General features: G+C 41.7%; 2 protein-coding genes across 6 annotated transcripts in view; one reads left to right on the top strand and one right to left on the bottom strand.

Moving 5' to 3' along the window:
- USH1C (USH1 protein network component harmonin) overlaps positions 1–7,650 on the bottom strand; it is a 50,432-nt gene extending 42,782 nt beyond the window's left edge. For 4 of the 5 annotated variants that reach the window (XM_053392854.1, XM_053392825.1, XM_053392834.1 and 1 more), the window contains exons 1-2: positions 7,517–7,650; positions 1,437–1,504 (exon numbers count right to left, since the gene is read on the bottom strand). In XM_053392854.1, coding sequence (XP_053248829.1) covers positions 1,437–1,504; positions 7,517–7,552 — 104 coding nt within the window. In that variant the 5' untranslated portion in view covers positions 7,553–7,650. The remainder of the gene's footprint in view (positions 1–1,436; positions 1,505–7,516) is intronic. The other variant, XM_053392816.1, reaches the window with a different exon arrangement.
- Positions 7,651–13,297: 5,647 nt separating this feature from the next.
- Positions 13,298–18,940, top strand: part of OTOG (otogelin) — a 99,616-nt gene continuing 93,973 nt past the window's right edge. The window contains exons 1-3 of the mRNA XM_053392867.1: positions 13,298–13,576; positions 13,802–13,865; positions 15,329–15,383. Coding sequence (XP_053248842.1) covers positions 13,519–13,576; positions 13,802–13,865; positions 15,329–15,383 — 177 coding nt within the window. The 5' untranslated portion in view covers positions 13,298–13,518. The remainder of the gene's footprint in view (positions 13,577–13,801; positions 13,866–15,328; positions 15,384–18,940) is intronic.

An 18,940-nucleotide genomic window follows, 5' to 3' on the forward strand; every position in this document is an offset into this window, starting at 1 on the left:
TGTCTCATGAGAACAGAAAGACAGAGGGGAAACTGGCAATAGTACTGTGTCATACAAGTTTCTACACAGAATACATATTAATGCAGAAACCATTTAGCATGGATGTGATCCATTCCTGACACAAATAATACAACTATATATCTTTACAGAATAACATAAACAAAAGCCCCAATGAGCTTATACTGTAAATTTTTACAGAAGCGGGAAGATGACAGAGGCAAGGGTAGCAGGGGAATAATATACACAAACACACTTACAGGTGCTCAGTGTTAGTTTCTGGAGGGGCAAATGTGGAAATGAAATATTCATCTAGCAAAATGGATTTAGGGTATTTCTTTGAAATCTAAGGACCATAAAATGTCATATACCTTTGTAACAATATTGTACATTTTATTTAAGTGTAAGCAACATTTCCCAGCTTTGGGGGTGATGGGGCGGGAAATATAAATGCTCGAGGTATCTGTTAGGTTTACAACTCCAGTGAAGTTTTAAATAATTAACTACGCTGAATTCTTCCTGATGTCACGAGCTGCAGGCAATGCTTTATGAATGGTGAAGCAATTAGACAGCCCGAACTGAAACCAAACCGGGTTTGTAGCCAAGGCTACACAAAACTCTGCTTTAACACAAAGAGCACATGGAAACTTGAAAAGTCTACATTTCATTCCACTATGATGCTATTAATTAAGTTATGCCCAGAAACGATAATGGCCAGAATCATTCAGCTATGAAGAATGGAAAAATACTCTCATCTCCTCCAACAACAACAAAATGGACCAGGTGAAAGTACAGTGTACAGATGAGATGCTGGGTGAAAATAGTATACAGTGGAAATGGAATTATATAAGAAGCTATATTTGTGTCTTGTTTGTACAGTATTGTTTTACAGTATTGTATTAAGAAAAACACAAGCGTATAGAAATTGCTGATGATCTCTGTGTTAAAATAATAAAGGATGCAATCCTATACACATTTACTTGGGAGCAAGTCCCATTGAATATAATGGGGATTACTTCTGAGTAGACACAAATAGGGTTGCACTGTAGTTGTTCATATGTGACTAGAATTCCAAAGGCTAAAATACCAGAATCAAACAAAGTTAAGAACTGGATCATATTAGCATTTTCAAATGTGCAGATGGCATTTAGTTTCCTAATGACAATTGTTTCAGAAAGACATTTTATCAAACGTTCCTTTATTTCACCAGTTTGGAATAAGACTTTGGGAATAATTCAGGAACGTTATAAAAAGTCTCGCTTATTCCTTAGTTGTGTGTTAAATGCGGAAGCAATTTTGCTAAAAGGAAGTCTTAAATAGTTCCTCTGCCTTTTTTTTTTACAGGTTAAAGATGAGCAAACATTTCTACTATTATAACTTTCTTCCTACCAAATGCCAAACTGCCAGAAGTGTGAAATCAATATGAAGGAATAACTTACTCATGGTACATCCGCAACACATCATAGAGATAATCTTTCTCTGCTTCACTATCAATCAGCAGGTCAACCTGGAAAAGATGATAATTTTATTGTAATACTCTGACCACAAATTGTGACAGCTGAATACACCCCAACTCATTAACCAAAATATAACAATTAAATATATTTCTTTCTGCTTACAGGAGGCTTCTTGCAAAGGCAGCAATATTTTTTAAGAATGTGAAATAAAAACTACACCGGTGGAATTTATTATTGTGCCAAAATCTAGTCATTTCATACCACAGAGCAGCATATTGATTCTCTTACCTGATAATGACTAAATTGCTGAATAAATATCTTCAGAAACCTTTTAGGCCATTCACTAATGTAGCACATGACTGAGCAACCAGAAACAATTCTACCAAAACCATCTAGATACCGAGTTCAATGGTTTTAAACTAGAAATGTCAGCATCCTTCTCATGCCGCTGTGCAGCAAACTAGATTGCTCCTTGCAGCTCTGATATCTTGACAGAGGAGAGCTCGCTGCTAGAGTTATTCTTTCTTCACTGTCTGTCACAACATGTTCACTTAAACTGGTGTCAGGTTTCAAGACTTTAATTTTGCTAACTGTTCAAAAATAAATAAAAGCACAGCGCCCACGTATTTCATGGGAGAAGAAGTTACTTTTGGTAATCAGAAAGGACCACCACTGCCTGTGGCTTTCACATCGGTGAAAGTCAATCACGTCTGTAAGAGCTATAGAGTTGCTACAAAGGCAGTTCTCAGAAGAACATAGGAACATATATCAGTCCATTTTTGCGAGTGTCATCTATTCTGATGGTGCAGAGGATCTCCCAGATCTCAAGTAGGAAATGGAAAGTGCCACACCCCAAGGGGACTAGAAGCCAACAAAAAAAACAAAACAAGGGACAAAGCCTGCTTGAAATGGAAAAAAATATATTAGAAGTTGCAATACACCCAATGCTCTTCAGAAGTAAAGACCAATAATTCCATTTATTGGGTTAATTTATTCAAAGCATATTGTCTCAAATTAGATACCTTGAGCATACTTTCAACTCCAAAGGCACATGCCTCCCTTGCCTCCTGAGACAGACGGATGCCAACTGTATTTTCTAGTATGTTCTTTAACTTTGAGGATTTGTCTCCAAAGTGTCAGGCTCTCCCAACCCTGCTCTTTATAACTCTTCTAATTGGAGATGTTGGGGAATGAAGCTGGAAACTATGGCATACAGTCCATATCCTGTACTATTGGTTCATTCCTTAGAGCTAAAGAGAATGAAGATTGCTTAGCCTACTTAAGCAACATGGAAAGTAACATTTGCAAAAAATAATGGGGCATGATTCAGCCATGTACTGCAATCCCCAGAATATTTACTGAAGGAATTTCAATCCAGGTTTAGTTCTGGGTTTGGCAGAGAGGAAGCCTCGGTTGCCGTAATCGATGACATTTGCCAGGAGTGGAATATGGAATGTGATACAGTTGATTCTCCTTGATCTCTCTGTGACTTTTGGTGATACTGACCATGGGATCCTGCTGGAGCAACTCTGTCAGATGGGAAGTGGCAGCACAGTGACATGGTGGCTCCTCTTTTACCTTCAGAGTCACTTTCAGAAAGTTGCATTGGGAGATTTCTGGTTGGCTCTATGGCACTTGTGCTCTAGATTCCCACAAAGTTCTATATTGTCCCTGATGTTTTTTAACATCTATACGAAGCTGTAGAGTGAGGTCATCAGAGGATTTTGAGTGAAGTGTCATCAGTATGTTAATGCCAGTTCTATTTTTCTCTGTCATCTGAGTCAGATGAGGCTATGTGTGTGCTGGATTGATGCCTGGATACAGTAAAGAGCTGGATGAGGACCAATAAACTGAAACTGAATCCTGACAAGATGGAGGCAGTGTACAGAGTTGTACAGTGTACATCTGGGAATTAGGTGTGCTGCCCAGGTGGGGTTGCACTTCAATTGAAGGAATAGGTGCAGCACTGAAGCACAGGTGCTGGGCTGAAACAGGTGTTCATGGAAATTATATCTCTTGCATCCTTTGAACTGTATTAAGTTGTAGTCATGGAGTCAATGGGTTTCAGCCTCTAGCTGGATCCTGACCCCAAGCTCTGCTGTGCAGGGGCATTGAAACATGGGATAGGACTTACTGTTTACAGCTGTTTATAGTGACCACAGCTGTCTTTTAGACTGAAAACACAAAATATAATGGTGAAGCTCCATGGCTGGAACTCCCTGTGTAACTATGTTTTTCTTAAAGTCGCTGCCTATGACAATGAGTTTTTGATGGGGCTCTGGCACAAGGAGGGGGGTCCTGTGGGTGCAGCCACCCTCCTAACACCTGCATTGATTGAATAAAATCAAATACTTGCAGCTGCCCTGTGCCCTAGATGCTCCTAATAAGGTCTAACGAAGAACCATGTAAGCCCCATACAAAACTGCTGCAGCAATGCAAACGAACATCTGACAATACAAGAGGAAAATAATCTACAGTGCAGACACACCCTCTATGAACACTGTCAAACCATTTTCTTCGTCATTGTTTGTTTTTCCTGCCCCCCCAATCTCTAGTGAACAAGCTGTTACGATTCATGTGATCACTGAACTATGTATTCTAAATAGAATGATGTACAAATGGGAAAGCCAAAACACCCATAAATATATGAGCAGAATGTGTATAAGTTATTTAGTGACTTTTAATATGCAACAGTAAATTGAGCATTACTTGTAGAAGGGACATAAATTGTGCAATAATGTTCAATATGACATCACTTGGCCTTTCCAGCAGCAGAGCACATAAAATAAGAACATAAATAATGATGACTAGATTTTGAAGTCCATGGCTTGGATTGTAAGCTTCTCCTCTATTCATGTGGGTGTGGGCATTTCTACCCCACCCCAATCTTTAACATCCCATACTATATCCCACATCATTCCCAAGTATCTCCCGGGTTGCAGAGGGAAGGAGGAAGTAAGAAATTATCCTTCCATAGAATGTGAACTCTGTTCTGTTCATAAAATGAAAGTTAGGATCCAGGCGTATGTGTCCAGACACAATAAAGGTGCTTACCCAGAATCAGGGATGGGTTACAGTTGCAGTCCAGCAGAGCTCCCTGGGGTAGGGTGGGAAGAGCCCTGGCCATTGGTTTTGGCCATGGTCTACTGCGGGGAATGACCACCCATTTGGGCTTTTCTTCAGGCTATTACTGACAGAAGAACCACTGGAAACAATTTCCTTCCTTCCTGGGTGCAGAAGGAGCCTCCACAGCAGTGGAGCTCCTCTGCCAGGGAAGAGTCCCATCTGCTTTACCCTAACTCCCTCCAGCGGCACAGAACATGAGTTAGGATTGCACTGTAGTTCAGTTGCATTAAATGGGCCATTAGTTATCTGGCTGAAATTAACATGCTCCACTTTGTATGTCTCAGAGGCTGGGATGGCTTATAGTACAGAGGTATTGGAACTGTGGTGAGAGTCTCTGATTGGTCTCAGGATGATTTATGAATATTATCATCATAAAAGGCCACAAGTACAAGGTACAAGACCATAAATATTATGTTAGGTACACAGGAGAGCAATATGTCTGCTGCAACCCAGTCCAACCCTTATAGTTAACAGATATGAATAACAATCATAGTTACAGAAGCAGAGATCCTTTATTAAAAGCTGCCAAAAATATTCTAACCTCACCTCACCATTCAATTTCACAATAGTGCTTCCCTATTTATCATGGTGGGAAGGAAATTAAGCCTAACGTTTTGTTAGATAACTTAGTTCTTAGCCACGAAAGACAAACGAGGAGAGAGGTTTTCTTTCTGCTAATGTAAAGAGCAGTCTTGAATATGCTTATCTAGAAATAACGCCACTGAAGTAAATGGTAACTGGCAGTGAAATCTCATATGTGTCTCATAAGTAATTCCCATTGATTTATTCCCAGGTAATTATTACAGGTGGGACGCGGGTGGCGCTGTGGGTAAAACCTCAGCGCCTAGGACTTGCCAATCGTCAGGTCGGCGGTTCAAATCCCCGCGGTGGGGTGCGCTCCCGTTGCTCGGTCCCAGCGCCTGCCAACCTAGCAGTTCGAAAGCACCCCCGGGTGCAAGTAGATAAATAGGGACCGCTTACTAGCGGGAAGGTAAACGGCGTTTCCGTGTGCTGCGCTGGCTCGCCAGATGCAGCTTGTCATGCTGGCCACGTGACCCGAAAGTGTCTGCGGACAGCGCTGGCTCCCGGCCTACAGAGTGAGATGAGTGCACAACCCTAGAGTCTGGCAAGACTGGCCCGTACGGGCAGGGGTACCTTTACCTTTACCTTTAATTATTACAGGCTTATTTCTAGAGAAATGTGTTTATGAGCAGGTTGCAAAAAAAAGGCAAAGGCAGAGCCCAATAAGACATATAACTCGAAGTTAAGCTGTACAAATGCAATTTTAAAATGGAACTGGGTGGAACTTAAAAATGAGACTAAATCATCCTAGATGGCGAGTTTGGTACAGGCAGAAAAGGGGGGAAGATCAATGTTAGTGGGGATAGCTGGATGCTCTTCGTTATTATTTGTTTACTAGAAATATGCACAGATATAAAATATGGTTGGTATTGATTGTGGGTCAAACAGTTGAGGAGGCAGCCTGTTGAGGATGGAGCTGCATTGCCTCTGAAGGCTCCTAGTCACTTGAGGCTCAGGTAGCTTCAGTGGTGAAGAGAGTTGATTAATAACATCTGGCCCTTTCTGGACTGCTGCATTGTCTGTTACTGATTTTATTTCATTGTAATGGCTTTTATGTTGATATGCTGTATTTTAATACAATGTTGTGTACTGCCCACAGGACCTCTTGGTTGAAGAGCAGGTTGCAAATATAAAAATAATAATTACAATTATTTGGTGTATTCGTTCTATGGAAAATCCCTAAGAAGAGTGCATACAAACATAAATTGCTCTTAGAAGTTAAGGGCATTCTGAACAAAACTGGAGTTTCATTTTCTCGCCCCCCGCCCCCCGTCAATGGTTTGTATTCAGCTAACTTTTACTTAGAATAGACCCATTAAAATTAATGGCCATGACTAATTTTGGTTCATTCATTTCAACAGGTCCAACTAAGTTAGTTAGACACAGCCCAATATATTTCCAGTATGATGCCTAAAAACGCTCTTACAGCGTGACTGAATTACAGCCTCCCACTTCACCGAAACTGCCAAAGACCATTTTCATATCATTTTGCCTGCCAAATCACACATGAATCTTTTTTTGTTTCTTTATTTTCTCAATGTGGTCAAATTTTGTTTAAAGAATAAGTGTTCACCTACTTTTAGGTCAAGAATTTTTTCATTGCTGTCTGGCAGCTCCTCGCTTTCACTTTTTTTTAAGGGTAAGAACAAAAGAGCTATTATGCAATACACCTAGCCTTGCCAAGTCTCTTGGTCATTGACAAAGAAGCACCAAAGGGAGAGGAGGAGGAGGAGGAGACGGCAAAAACTGTTTTTGGAGGGTATTCCTTTCCTGAGAAATTGCTCTGTGAGGTTTTCTAAAATGATGACGCACCCATATATCTATATATCTCTATGTATGTAGTGATGTTGATTATTGTTGTAAAGACTGCCCAGAAAGTTAAGAAACGGCAAGGTCAGCTCCTTGAACTTTCCATTTCCTTCAGCTCGCCTGCTTTGAGAGGCAGGTCTGGGTCGGTAGAAGAAAGATGGATGGCGAGAGAAGCAGGTTTGCTGGGCGCGCACATTGCGAGCAGCCCATGCCGAGCGTGGACTCTGCTCCTTCCTGCCCAGAGGAACTTTACCCTAATCCGCCACACACCTCGGGTCCCCCGGGAGAGAGAAGGGGGACAAGAAACTTTCTTCTGCTGAAAGAAGCATGCCAGCCTCCCTTCCCCTCCCCCTGCTCTCCCCCCCGGCCAGGTCCGAGTTAATTGACACCGAGAGTCCATAGTCCCAGCGCAATGCCCACGCTCCCTTCGCTGGCAGCGCCAGCAGCTTCTCTCGCTTACGAGGCGGAAAGTGAGGTTAGCGAGGAAGCCCGAGGACGCCGCAGGGAGCGTAGGGCAGGCGGTGGGCCGAGCGCCCCTCTCTTACCTTGTGCCTGAATTCCCTGGCCACCTTCCGCTCCATGGCAATGGGGAGAGCGACCTTCGCTTGGCTTTCCCCCTGGGAACCTTCGTCGGTGCGCGCACCCAGCCGATGCAGTTTCCTCCTGGTCCTGGGCGCAGGTTAGGACGCAGGACTCCGGCCGAGCGCTAGAGGGCGCAGCGCAGCCCTGCGGGAAGGGCCGGCCTCGCGCTGCCTCGACATTTTCTTGATGATCTCCTGCAGCCTCCCATGAATTTCAGTGAAAGGGGGACAACTCAGATCAGCTTCCATTGCATTTTATTTCTCGCAAATCTTATCTTTCTGCTATATACTACACTACGGTTCGTCCAGGTAAAATTACGCACAATGAAACACTTTTTACAGTCCCATTGATTTCGATGGAAGAGAGTTGCACAACTGCTTATTAATTCTTCCAGTGAAATGAGACGTCAAGGCCGTAAGCCTATTTATCTGGCAGTAAGTTCCAATGATATCAATAGGACTTTCTTTTGGATAGGTTTGCACTATTGCTTAACTTTCACACACAGTGTCGCATGACTTTGGGCACTTGGAAGTCTCCCTTATAAGCGTTCTGTGCTGCAACTTAGGGCAGGATCCCAAAGATCCACATCAGGAACTGCAACTGGAAGGGGAAATTCTCACCCCAGAGCACACGTGGACTCTTTGGGTCCAAGATGGTCAAAATTTCACTTCGTTATAGACCCTCTGAATGCAGGCAGATGTAATACATTTTGTAGAGGATTATGGTTTAAACACAATCTTGCCATTCTCAACTTTGCAACTTTGTCAGTAGCAGAATGATCTTGCATAGAAACAGTTTTTCAAGTTATTTCACCTGAAAATGAATCAGCCACAGTTTTGAACACCCCCCCACTCCCAAAGGATCCCATCAAGCTACAGAACCTTCCTTTTCCTTCTCCTCTTCCAGCCCATCCACGGAAGGTCTATGAAGCAGGTGCATCCCATAACTCCACCTTCTCCTACACTTTCCATTCTTCATTCTTTCCGTCTAGGTCTGTAGCATTCACTAGCTTCATTCCATGCACAGAAACTGTGACAATGGTACTGCTGTACTTTCAGACCAAGAGAGTGAATAACATGCTGCCATTAGAAATTATTCTAAATCCTTCCAGGTTGCGATGCCAAATTGCATGTGCTTTAGCCAATTCTATTTCCTTATTCAGACTGAGGTGATGCCCTCGGAGCCTTGTCAACTGAAATGAAACCACCTCATGGTGAAAGCTACGAGAAAAGCAAATACAAATAAGACAAAAACCTGCAAAGAACTCAAAATATTTAGTCCAATTATTCTTGATTTGTTTTTATTTTTAAGTACAATCTAAATTAAAAAATGCTTGCAAGGTTTTTTAGACTTGACATCTGTAGAAGGTGATATGAGCCAAAGCAAAAACTAAAAGTACTTTGTGGTGTCTTGGAAATCCAGACATTTTTAAAAATCCTGCAGAGAGGTACCTAATAAACGCAAAAGCAATGTTTCTGGACAATTCAGCTAAACACCTGTGTGAGCAGAAGCCAGCATAGTCAGTCCCACTAGTGCAATGGGCTTTCCCCTCTCTCACCTGGTGCCCTTGTGCCCTCCACATCATATTGGGGGAATTAGGAGAACCCCCAGAACAGTACAGGGAGGGAGGAGAGGGGAAATAATACCATCTGGAAAGCAGATCATAGTATCACAATGTTGACTTTCCTCCTCTAAGTATAACGCCAAGGCTGGAAGGGGAGAAAATGAAGAAGAAGAAAGAGTCCAGTTACTTGTTGGAAGTGTTGGGAATGGGATGCAACTCACCTTGTGTTGAAGGCTGGTAGGTTTGCAGGAAGAGGAAGTAGGCATAGGATGTAGGGCAGATCCCAGTGCTTGAACTAAGTTTTGCAAATTGCAGGAAGGCTGTCTGAGGTGGATAGTGGTCATGAGATATGAAGTTCTAAACCTAACAGACAAAATAGAAAGTGACAAATCACTGGTTTTGGGTGGCATCCACCACAGTGACTCAAAAGTGCAGTTGCTTATTTTTTAACAAAAATATGTAACTTGTCCCTCAGATCAGCTTCCATACCCAAGGACTGGAAAATAGCCAGTGTAACAAAATTTGTTTTTTAAGGATTTAGGGAAAACCGTGGACATTTCAAGCCTGTTAGCTTAATATCTATCCTGAAAAAACTGGTAGAAAGTGTTAAAAGATAAAATAAACAAGCATATAGAAGAGTAAGCCTTGCTACTGCAGATCCAGCATGGCTTTGGCAAGGGCAAGTCCTATGAACAAGCAAATAGATAAAGGTGATCTGTTTGCCACAGTGTACTTGAACTTTAAAAAACGCTTTTGACAAAGTACCTCACCCAAGACTCCTGAGTAAGCTTAACAGTAATGGAATAAGAAAAGAGGTCCGTTTGTTTACCAGGAATTGGTTAAGAAGGAGGAATCAGTTAGAAGGAATAAATGAACAGTTCTCTGAATTTATACTTAGAAATGTGGTGCAATCAGTGTATACCCAAATAGATAACATATTTCCAGGCCATTCAGAAAGTTAGCTTTGCTATATATAATCTCCGAGACACACTGATAACTAGAGAAGCCAGAAAACTGGGTACATTTGAAAACAGAGGCCATCAAAGCAAGCGAAGTTTACATGGAACTGAATGTTTATTTGTGGAAGTTCTGCTGTCACTTGAAGCTTATATTTGTGGGTGTTTTCTAGTCTAGGTTTTTCCCCACTCTAAGTTAGGAGAAGCAAGCTTTATATTTTAGTCTTATTCATTACTTGCATGAGTGATTCCTGCAAAATATTAAGTTTGGAAATATTCCCTTTAAAGAAAAGTCATATATTGTATTTTGATACCTGTGTGTGTGTGTGTGTGTGTGTGTGTGTGTGTGTGTGTGTAAATTAGCAGCTTATTAATTGTACCAAGTAGTCCTGTATGGGGTGCTATTAAAGCACAATATACAGTGGTACCTCGGGTTAAGTACTTAATTCGTTCCAGAGGTCTGTTCTTAACCTGAAGCACCACTTTAGCTAATGGGGCCTCCTGCTGCTGCCGCGCCGCTGGAGCATGATTTCTGTTCTCATCCTGAAGCAAAGTTCTTAACCCGAGGTAATATTTCTGGGTTAGCAGAGTCTGTAACCTGAAGCGTATGTAACCTGAAGCGTATGTAACCCGAGGTACCACTGTAATAGCAGAAGAATGGTACTGGCATTTAAATCTCAGCGTACATAATATTGAAGACAGACTTGGAGTAATTGTCATAGTCTGCCATGGTAATATATTTCCCTGTACTTCAGGAACACAAATAACCTTGCCCAGCAAGAGGCAATTTGTGCACAAAAGCAGATCTCAGTGTGCAGATTTGATTTATTTGTTTAGATCTTGCCTATTCTCCTCCTCCCCTGATGTTTTCATTATTGTGCAAGGAAGTGAAATAATCTCTGTTCTTGTCTGAGACAAGCAGCATTCCCATATGTAATTTCTCAACCAGAAGATCAGTTGAAGGAAAATGCAAGTCTCTACTCTCCAGACAGAAACCTGGTTGCAGGAAAATAGATTTTTCCTAGTCGTCAATCCATGACATATTGTTGCTGGGAAAGTGCAATCCACACAGTACCTGCTAGCTGCTCTAGATCTATTGGCATATGTCCTCCCTCTGCATTCACTCTGAGAGGTTAGATGCTAATTCAATAGACATGTAAATGTCAACTGTTGGTGAGAATCTGGTCACCCAGGTTTGAAAATCAGGAGTTCTGCTGTGTATCTATGTTTCTGTTATGGCGCAAATGCCGCACAAGAAGCTAAATGTTTCAGGGTGCTGAAATAAACAGAGGGGGGGAAATTAGAAGGCACCCTTTTTTCATTTTGTGCTTACAGAAGGACCAAGTTTTGGTGAAGACGTCATTGCGGTTTCATCATTCCTACTGAAATGAATCACTTGTTACAGCTGGAAATACAATACTTGGGGACTAATTACAAAGACGGGAATGAGATCTTTTTAATTACTTGCTGTTAACAGACTTCCTAAAGCAGTCAGAAAAGAGACTCTTTTCATCTGAGACAATTTCTCACCTGGCAATGGAAGCTTTTAAAGCTTCTGTTATGAGATAGCTGAAGGATGAAGGAAGGGAGACAGGGGTGAGAGAAAGTATGGCAGATGGCAGAGGGAGGAGGCAGGGAGGAAGGGAAGAAGATAATACTACAAAGGAATGAAAGAGGAGAAAGTGCACACACAGAATGGCAAAAAGCTAGAAATAAAAGGAGTGACTTCATTTAAATAATGTGAGGAAGTAAAAAACACAGAAATATTTAATGATTATACTTTGTAATAAAAATGAGCTGTTTCGGGGCTATCCAAACTGACATTTACAAAGTCTGGAGATTAAGAGGCTTGCATATTTCATTTTAAAAATATGGGAAGGAAATCTGTTACCGTGGCACACCTTAAAGAGGACTATGCTTTCTTGGCTCATGCTCAGACTGGTGCTTGGAATTCTCAATTTGCCACCAAACACTTTTTAGTTAAAATGCATCTAGCTATGGGAGATATGTTTCATGCACACTGTGCATGTCATTACAACCTAATTAAACCAACAAATTTACATGTATCCAGTTTGCCAATGTGTGTTGCATATGGAGAAACGGTCATTGGCCTTTGTGGCTATATATTTTTTAGGTTATAACCATTTTAAGTTGCCTATTTTATGTATGGAATAGATTTGTATCACATTTACAGGCTGCCATGACTCCTTTGTTCCCATTCTACAATGCCAATGCCCTCTGCATTTACATGTGGCACATGTGAATCACCCTGAGACCTCCGGGTATAGAGCGGTATATAAATTCAATAAAAAATATAAAATAAAATAAATAACAAAAAAGAGGCTCCTAGGTGCACTCAGCAGCTTTATCCTACTCAGATGTAAGATCAATCAACATGAATAAACTTTTAAATGGTTTTTTTTGTACATAAAGGTAATTTTTGTATGCACAACTGTGGCCTGTGTTTTGCTAGCCCAAAATGGAAAACAAGCAAGGTCCCAACTGAAGAAGAATGGCAACTTAAACTGATGGAATATGTGCAGCTTGTGGACCTAACACATAGAATAAGAGAACAAAAAGAACATTTGTTTATCCCCCCCCATAAATAATTTTTAAGAGCATATGTTAAAAGATTTGAAAATGTTTATTGAATATATTGGGGCGGGGGCAACTGTGTACACTTGAAAACGTTGGCAGCATTAAGATAAACTCGACAGTGTAAATAAGTTTTGAGGATGTGATAATGGAATACTGAATGGTTTAGTTCATGTAAAATATGCAGGGATTTATGTTATGCAAAATGAATCATGGAAAGAGAAGGAAAGTTGTTGGTATTTAAGGTTGTTTAAATGAATATCCTAAATTGTAAAACTATATATATATGACGCAAGATCCATCAACAAAGCATCTTTATGGGCTGTCATCCAATGCATATTTCCTTTGAGTAGGTCTCAGAATAAAGAGTCTGCAGGATCAGCCTAAAAGGTGCGTGCCTGTGTCCCCCTCCCTAGATTCACGCGCGCCCAACGGGGTGTTGTGTGGCCTCCTCTTTCTGAGCGTGCCACGGGCGAATCAACCCGAGCGAGGGCATTTCCCAGTCCCCAGTCGAGCTTCCCACTGCGGGTCGTCGCCTCGCTCCCGTTTCTTCCTGGAGGCCTGAGCTGCGCTCCCTATGGAAGGGGCAGGGGAACGGCGCCTCCTCCTGAGGGGCCGACATTATGCTAATCAGTGAGGGGAGGCGTCCCCCCAGCGCCGAGCGGCGGCGAAGAGCTGGCGTTTGGAACGAGAACAAGGCGAAGCGAGCCGGCCGGTGCGGGTCCACCCCTTGCCGTCCACACTTGCCCAGCGGCGGGGCGCGGAGATGCTGGCCACCAGGCGCGGCGGGTAAGGGGAGCGCTCGCCTTCCCTCAGCCACCTCAGAGAGCTCGTCGCTCGCTGCGTCCCGATGGAGCCGCGCTTCAGGCGCGCGAAAGGGATGCTGGTGTACGTCTGGGTGCCTCAGGGTGAGTGTCAGAAAGCGCGCGGTTTCTGTGAGGCGGGAGGTGTCGTCGTCGTCGTCGGTTCCTTTCAAACGTGTGGGTGGGGGAGGGGATTATTATCAGTATTATTACTACCACGTAGGCGCCGTGATGGGGCTGCAGGCGCTGCGTTGGTTTGTGGGCGCCAAGGGCACTCTGGGCAGTCTCGCGCCTTCCCAGCCTCCTCTCAGCTCGCCCCTTCTTTTGCAGCGCTGTTCGCGTGGAGCGTGGCTGCGCAGCTGTCTCCGAGGAGCGCGGCCCCCGGCCAGGCGAGGTAAGTAAGGGGCGTGAGGGGCGCGCGGCGTGGCCCACCTGCCCTTCTACCTGCGCGCGGCCCGGAGCGAGCTTGGGAAAGCGGGCTCGCCATTCCGTACCTTCCCAGCTCCAAAGCAGGCAGGAAAGCGGGGCGCTCGTCAGGGAAACTTACCTTAACTGGCATCTCAACTCCAGACACGGGACGGTTCCTGTCTCTTTAATAGAACGAGAGGAAAATTCCACCGGTGCTTCGCTCACCTCAGTGTGGTGGGGAAAGCTGCACCTGGGGGGGGGGGGATCTTCCCCTCCTGTGCTTTGATTTGACTCTTAAAGGGACAGGGGCTCTTTCGGAGCCGACTCTGGGCGACCATTACCAGTTCTGGGCTGAGAAAGGAATGGTGGTTTAAACTGGGAATGGAATCCAAAAGCTTTGCTGGAATGTGCTGTGCGTTCTGACAAGGTGTGAGAGTGAGCTGTGGGAGAATCAAAATCTGCCTCCAGAGGCAGATCTTTGTTAGTTCCCTGCAGCAAAAGCAACAAAGAGTGATGATGTTACCTTTAGAAACGTAACAGATTTATTGCGGTCTAAGATTTCATGGGCTAATGGCGCTCAATCATTTAATGAAGCGGTCCCTAGTTAACAGAACATGCTGTGCTACCAAAAATAAAATAAAAACGTCTTTAAGGTGACACAAGACTCATAATCAGAATTTGGTAATATATGAAATTTAAATGTGCTTCTGGCACAGAGCTTGGTTGCCTCTTAAGTTAATCACCTGGGGGAGCAGATTTTCTTATCTTCCTGTGTCAAATATCTTAGGCAGGTTATGGAATTCTTTCCTCTATTTCCCCTTGCTTGCAGAAGAATTATGGAGATATAATTAAATGGGCATAAACATAAATAAATGGAAGCATTTCTGCATGAAAGGCTTCTGGATTACACCGTTTATTTCCCTTACTGTAAGAAATGAGTTTAGTTGCTGGAAGTACATATGAGGCCACAGAGAATGGGGAATAACTCTTCATGGCTATATTCACACTAGCATCTTTATTGATACAATTTAAAATGTACTAAGTGCTCGCAATCTGTAACCTGTTGATTCTTAATGTTTTACAGACTCATGAGGGATGGATTGATTTGTCTGAGGAGAAATTAAGGATTTGCGGCTTTCATTTTAAGGTGGAGGGGAGTAATTAGGGAAAGGAGACTTGCATATAAGAGAGGAGCTGGTGTGTTTTTGTTGGTCAGGAGCTAATCAAAGCAACCAGAGACAGAGTAGAAACACACCCTCTCGGAAAAAACAAGAGTCAGAGGAAACCCCTTAAGCCCACTTTGCCTGATATTTGCTCCAAAGGAAACTCGCAGTTCAACCTGGGGCCCTCAGTCTGAGAAGAGGTGCAGCTTCCCTGAGTTCTGCATGAGTAAGAAAGGTGCAGATTACCTCTGCTAAACAAACCCAGCCTTGTTCTTTTTCCGCCTAGGAACGGCAGCAGTGCAGTACTTCGGAAAGGAGATCCTAGTGCCCTAGGAGAGCTGGTAAGGCAAGGGCACCCACTCACCTGATGGGAGCTGTTTTTTTCCTGTGTTTGAAAGGTTGGAGTGCTGGGAGGAGTTCACAGGATGGCTCAACCATGCATCCAACAAATTATAGTGTGCGGGGTAGGGGATGGGGATGGGTGTTCCAGTTACTGTGAATGTTTTCTTTCAGCCATTTGGCGCTGTGTTGTCCAGCTGCTGAACGGAATACATTTCCTTATGTCCTTCCATTTTCTAGCAGTATTGAGAAAATGACTTGGTTTGCAAACAGCTTTAATGAAAGGGTTTGCTTTCAGCAATAGCCGTGTTTGCTCTGAGAATGTTTTGCCTTGGTTCTTTTACTGAAATAACATGCAAGAATAGTTAGACAATTACACTCTTGGCTTTAAGTAGAATGTTCCCTTGCTATACATATTATAATTGAAGAAGGGTATTGAAACGGTTTGATGAGCTTTTGATATGAATGACTCAGGCTGGTGGATTCTTGACTATAGTTGTAATATGTACAGTAAAGCTGAGGTTTACTACTTTGGTCACTGAAAGTGACCTGTTAATACGTAAAAACTTATATAGAAACTTACCCATTTTTATTTACTAGAGGAACTTCAGTTATCCAAGGCTAGAGGTAGGGGAGAAACCCCACTCAAATTTCCTAATGCATTTGAATAGTTGTTTTCTATCTGGGCAGAAATCCATGAAAACATTGAAATGAATAAATGATATGCTTGGATTTGTAAAGAAAAATGCTTATTTTGTAACACTACCTTTATAACATCAATTTTGTCAGGCTTTATATTATTATTTTATTAGACTGGTAACAATGAATCAAAATACGTAGGTATATCATTCTGTTGTTTATAAGCATATTGCTCTGGATACCTTTCAGTAAATTTTAAGTAATTCTAACTGTTGTATCTGGATTATGAAACTATTATAATAGACAGGGATAATATCACTTTATTTCTGTAGGTAAAATAAGCTGAAACAAAACCAAAATAAATCACGAGGCTAAATTATGAGAAACAATTATTACATTAGCATATTATGTCGCTGATAAGATCTATTATAATTTAAATTAAATAATTTAAATTAATGTTTATTTTTGTTGACAAAAACTAGCTTATTCAACATTTAAGCCTGATTCCTATTAATAATTCTTAAGGATCTGATACTGTTAAATGCAAGTTGTTCTTAGTTCTGTCAAAGTTAAGTGCTTATGAACTGCTTACATTTTGTAATGTTCAGTCTTGTGTTTGAGTCCTATAAAAGCAATACTTTTCTTTATTTTTTCAAAAAAGATATTGAATTTTAATAATGACAAATGTTATAGAAAAAATAAAAATTTTTTGTAAAAGCAATAAAGTTGTTACAATTGCTAATGAATAGGATGCAGTTCTACAAATTATTGAGTCAATAATAAAACACACCAAGTAGAAAAGGATGCATGTCTATAATTAGTTTTTATTTAGTACAGTACAAAATTACTTTTTATCTTCTTTTTTAAGTAAAATCTTGTAATTATTTTCCTTTGGGCTGTCAAACCATTTGTAATTATTTCATTTGTAATTTAATTTCTTTATAATTAATTATACACCAGAACTATATCAACTGCCATGTCTTTTAAAGTATATTTCCCCTTCATTCTTTTTTGTGGTTTTTATTTTCTGAATGGGGAAAGCAGTTAGTCACTTCAGATTTTCACTTTGTACAGCTTAATTAGGCTCTTCAAAATGAGTCCGTTTCTTGATCTTGTTTTCCTCCACTTGTTGTTTCTGGAGAGGTTTTGCAGAGAGAAAAATATTCTTCACAATCACAATAATTAAATCAACTGCTGATAAGGCCAAAGTTTTGCTTTTATGAAAAGCATCCAGGGAATGATAACAACCATTCAGTTGCCGCTTTTCAAGCTGTTGATCCTTAATCCCTCACTCCAAACAATTCTAACTTGAAAATAAATATTTGGCAGATAATAATAATAATAATAATAATAATAATAATAATAATAGTTTTTATTTATATCCCGCCCTCCCCAGCCGAAGCCGGGCTCAGGGCGGCTAACAACAATCAAATAATCCAACATTCTAAATGTAACTGAAATGGGAACATCATCAGATTGGGTAATTTAATACCATATTAATGGAACTGAAGTAGTTAAACTCAGGAGAGGAGGGTAAACCAAGAGTAGATAATCTCATCAGCACCCATTGAAACACTGCTGATGCTCACCAGTTGAATTGAACCAGTGACAACACCTAGACACAGAATGCATCAGTGAACTCAGGTCATTGGGGACACACCCCGGTCTACTTCTCTGCATCAAACACACTCTGCAGTGCTAAAGTGCCCTCACTCCATCAGCTCTAGTGCCTCAGCCAGCAATGATCCTCCATTGCAAGTCTTGAGATATCCCTTCAGGCAGGTGCTATTGTTTTGGAGTGCAACACACAGACTGAAAAAGGAAGGGCACACAACATAGTACCCACAGAGATCGCACATGCAGCCTTTTTGGGACAAGAATTCAAGATGTATCCCAGGACAGAAAGATTCTTGCCAAGCAGCCAAGGGGAGAGGCCAGGACACACAAGACATAGAGCAGGCATCCCCAACCTTCGGCCCTCCAGATGTTTTGGATTACAATTCCCATCATTCCTGTCCTATTAGCTAGGGATCATGGGAGCTGAAGGCCAAAACATCTGGAGGGCTGCAGGTTGGGGGTGCCTGCCATAGAGGCACACTGACAGCAGCAACCTCCCATGGTTCACTGCATATAGCATGGCAATGGAAAGCAAGAAACAGGAATTCGAGACTCATGAAGGAAAAGGGATGATGAATGACCCAATTAAGCTTTTGTTTATGAGCACATATGCAATCATGGAAGGGGGAAAATAAAGGGAACTTATTGCATTCAACCCATAATACAAACATCACTGAGCAGTTCTTAACCAATTTGACCAAAGCAACGGATAGGAATTGGACACAACATGGAGCATTGGGTCTTTCCTCATCCCTATGTGGTTAAGTTACATTGCTGGTTGTTACTTTGTCCCCCCCCCCCCCCGTTTTAATGTTTTATGACTGGTTTATTGCATTTATTTTTGCTGTTGGTTGAATTGTTATGTTGATGTTTTGACTTAGTTTATTGGGATTCACTGAGGAGAGATGGATATAAATATTTTAAATAAACAAGTAAATATTCACAGCACTTGTTGCAATACTCTTTGCTCCCTTCCCCTGGTGGCTCCAGCATTTCAAGTCGGGTTTTGCCAACTGGGTCCTAGATTGTAGTTCATTTGCTTTGTGTCAGATCCATCTCCTTGGAAGTAGGGAGAGGGGATTGAAGGTAAAGTTGAGGTGAGGCATTTGGTTATTAGTCTTTGTGCAAACAACTGCATGGAATATTTATTTATACATTTATTTGTAAAACTTATACCCTGGTCTTCCAATGCATTTACTACTTGCCTTGCATAGTTTAGTTTAAAACTGTTGCAAAATAAACATTTACATAAAACAAATAGCATAAAATCAGAATGGGTTTAGCAGACAAAAACGTTCTAAAA

The sequence above is a fragment of the Podarcis raffonei genome, chromosome 1 (assembly GCF_027172205.1).
Source record: "Podarcis raffonei isolate rPodRaf1 chromosome 1, rPodRaf1.pri, whole genome shotgun sequence".
Lineage (NCBI taxonomy): Eukaryota > Metazoa > Chordata > Lepidosauria > Squamata > Lacertidae > Podarcis > Podarcis raffonei.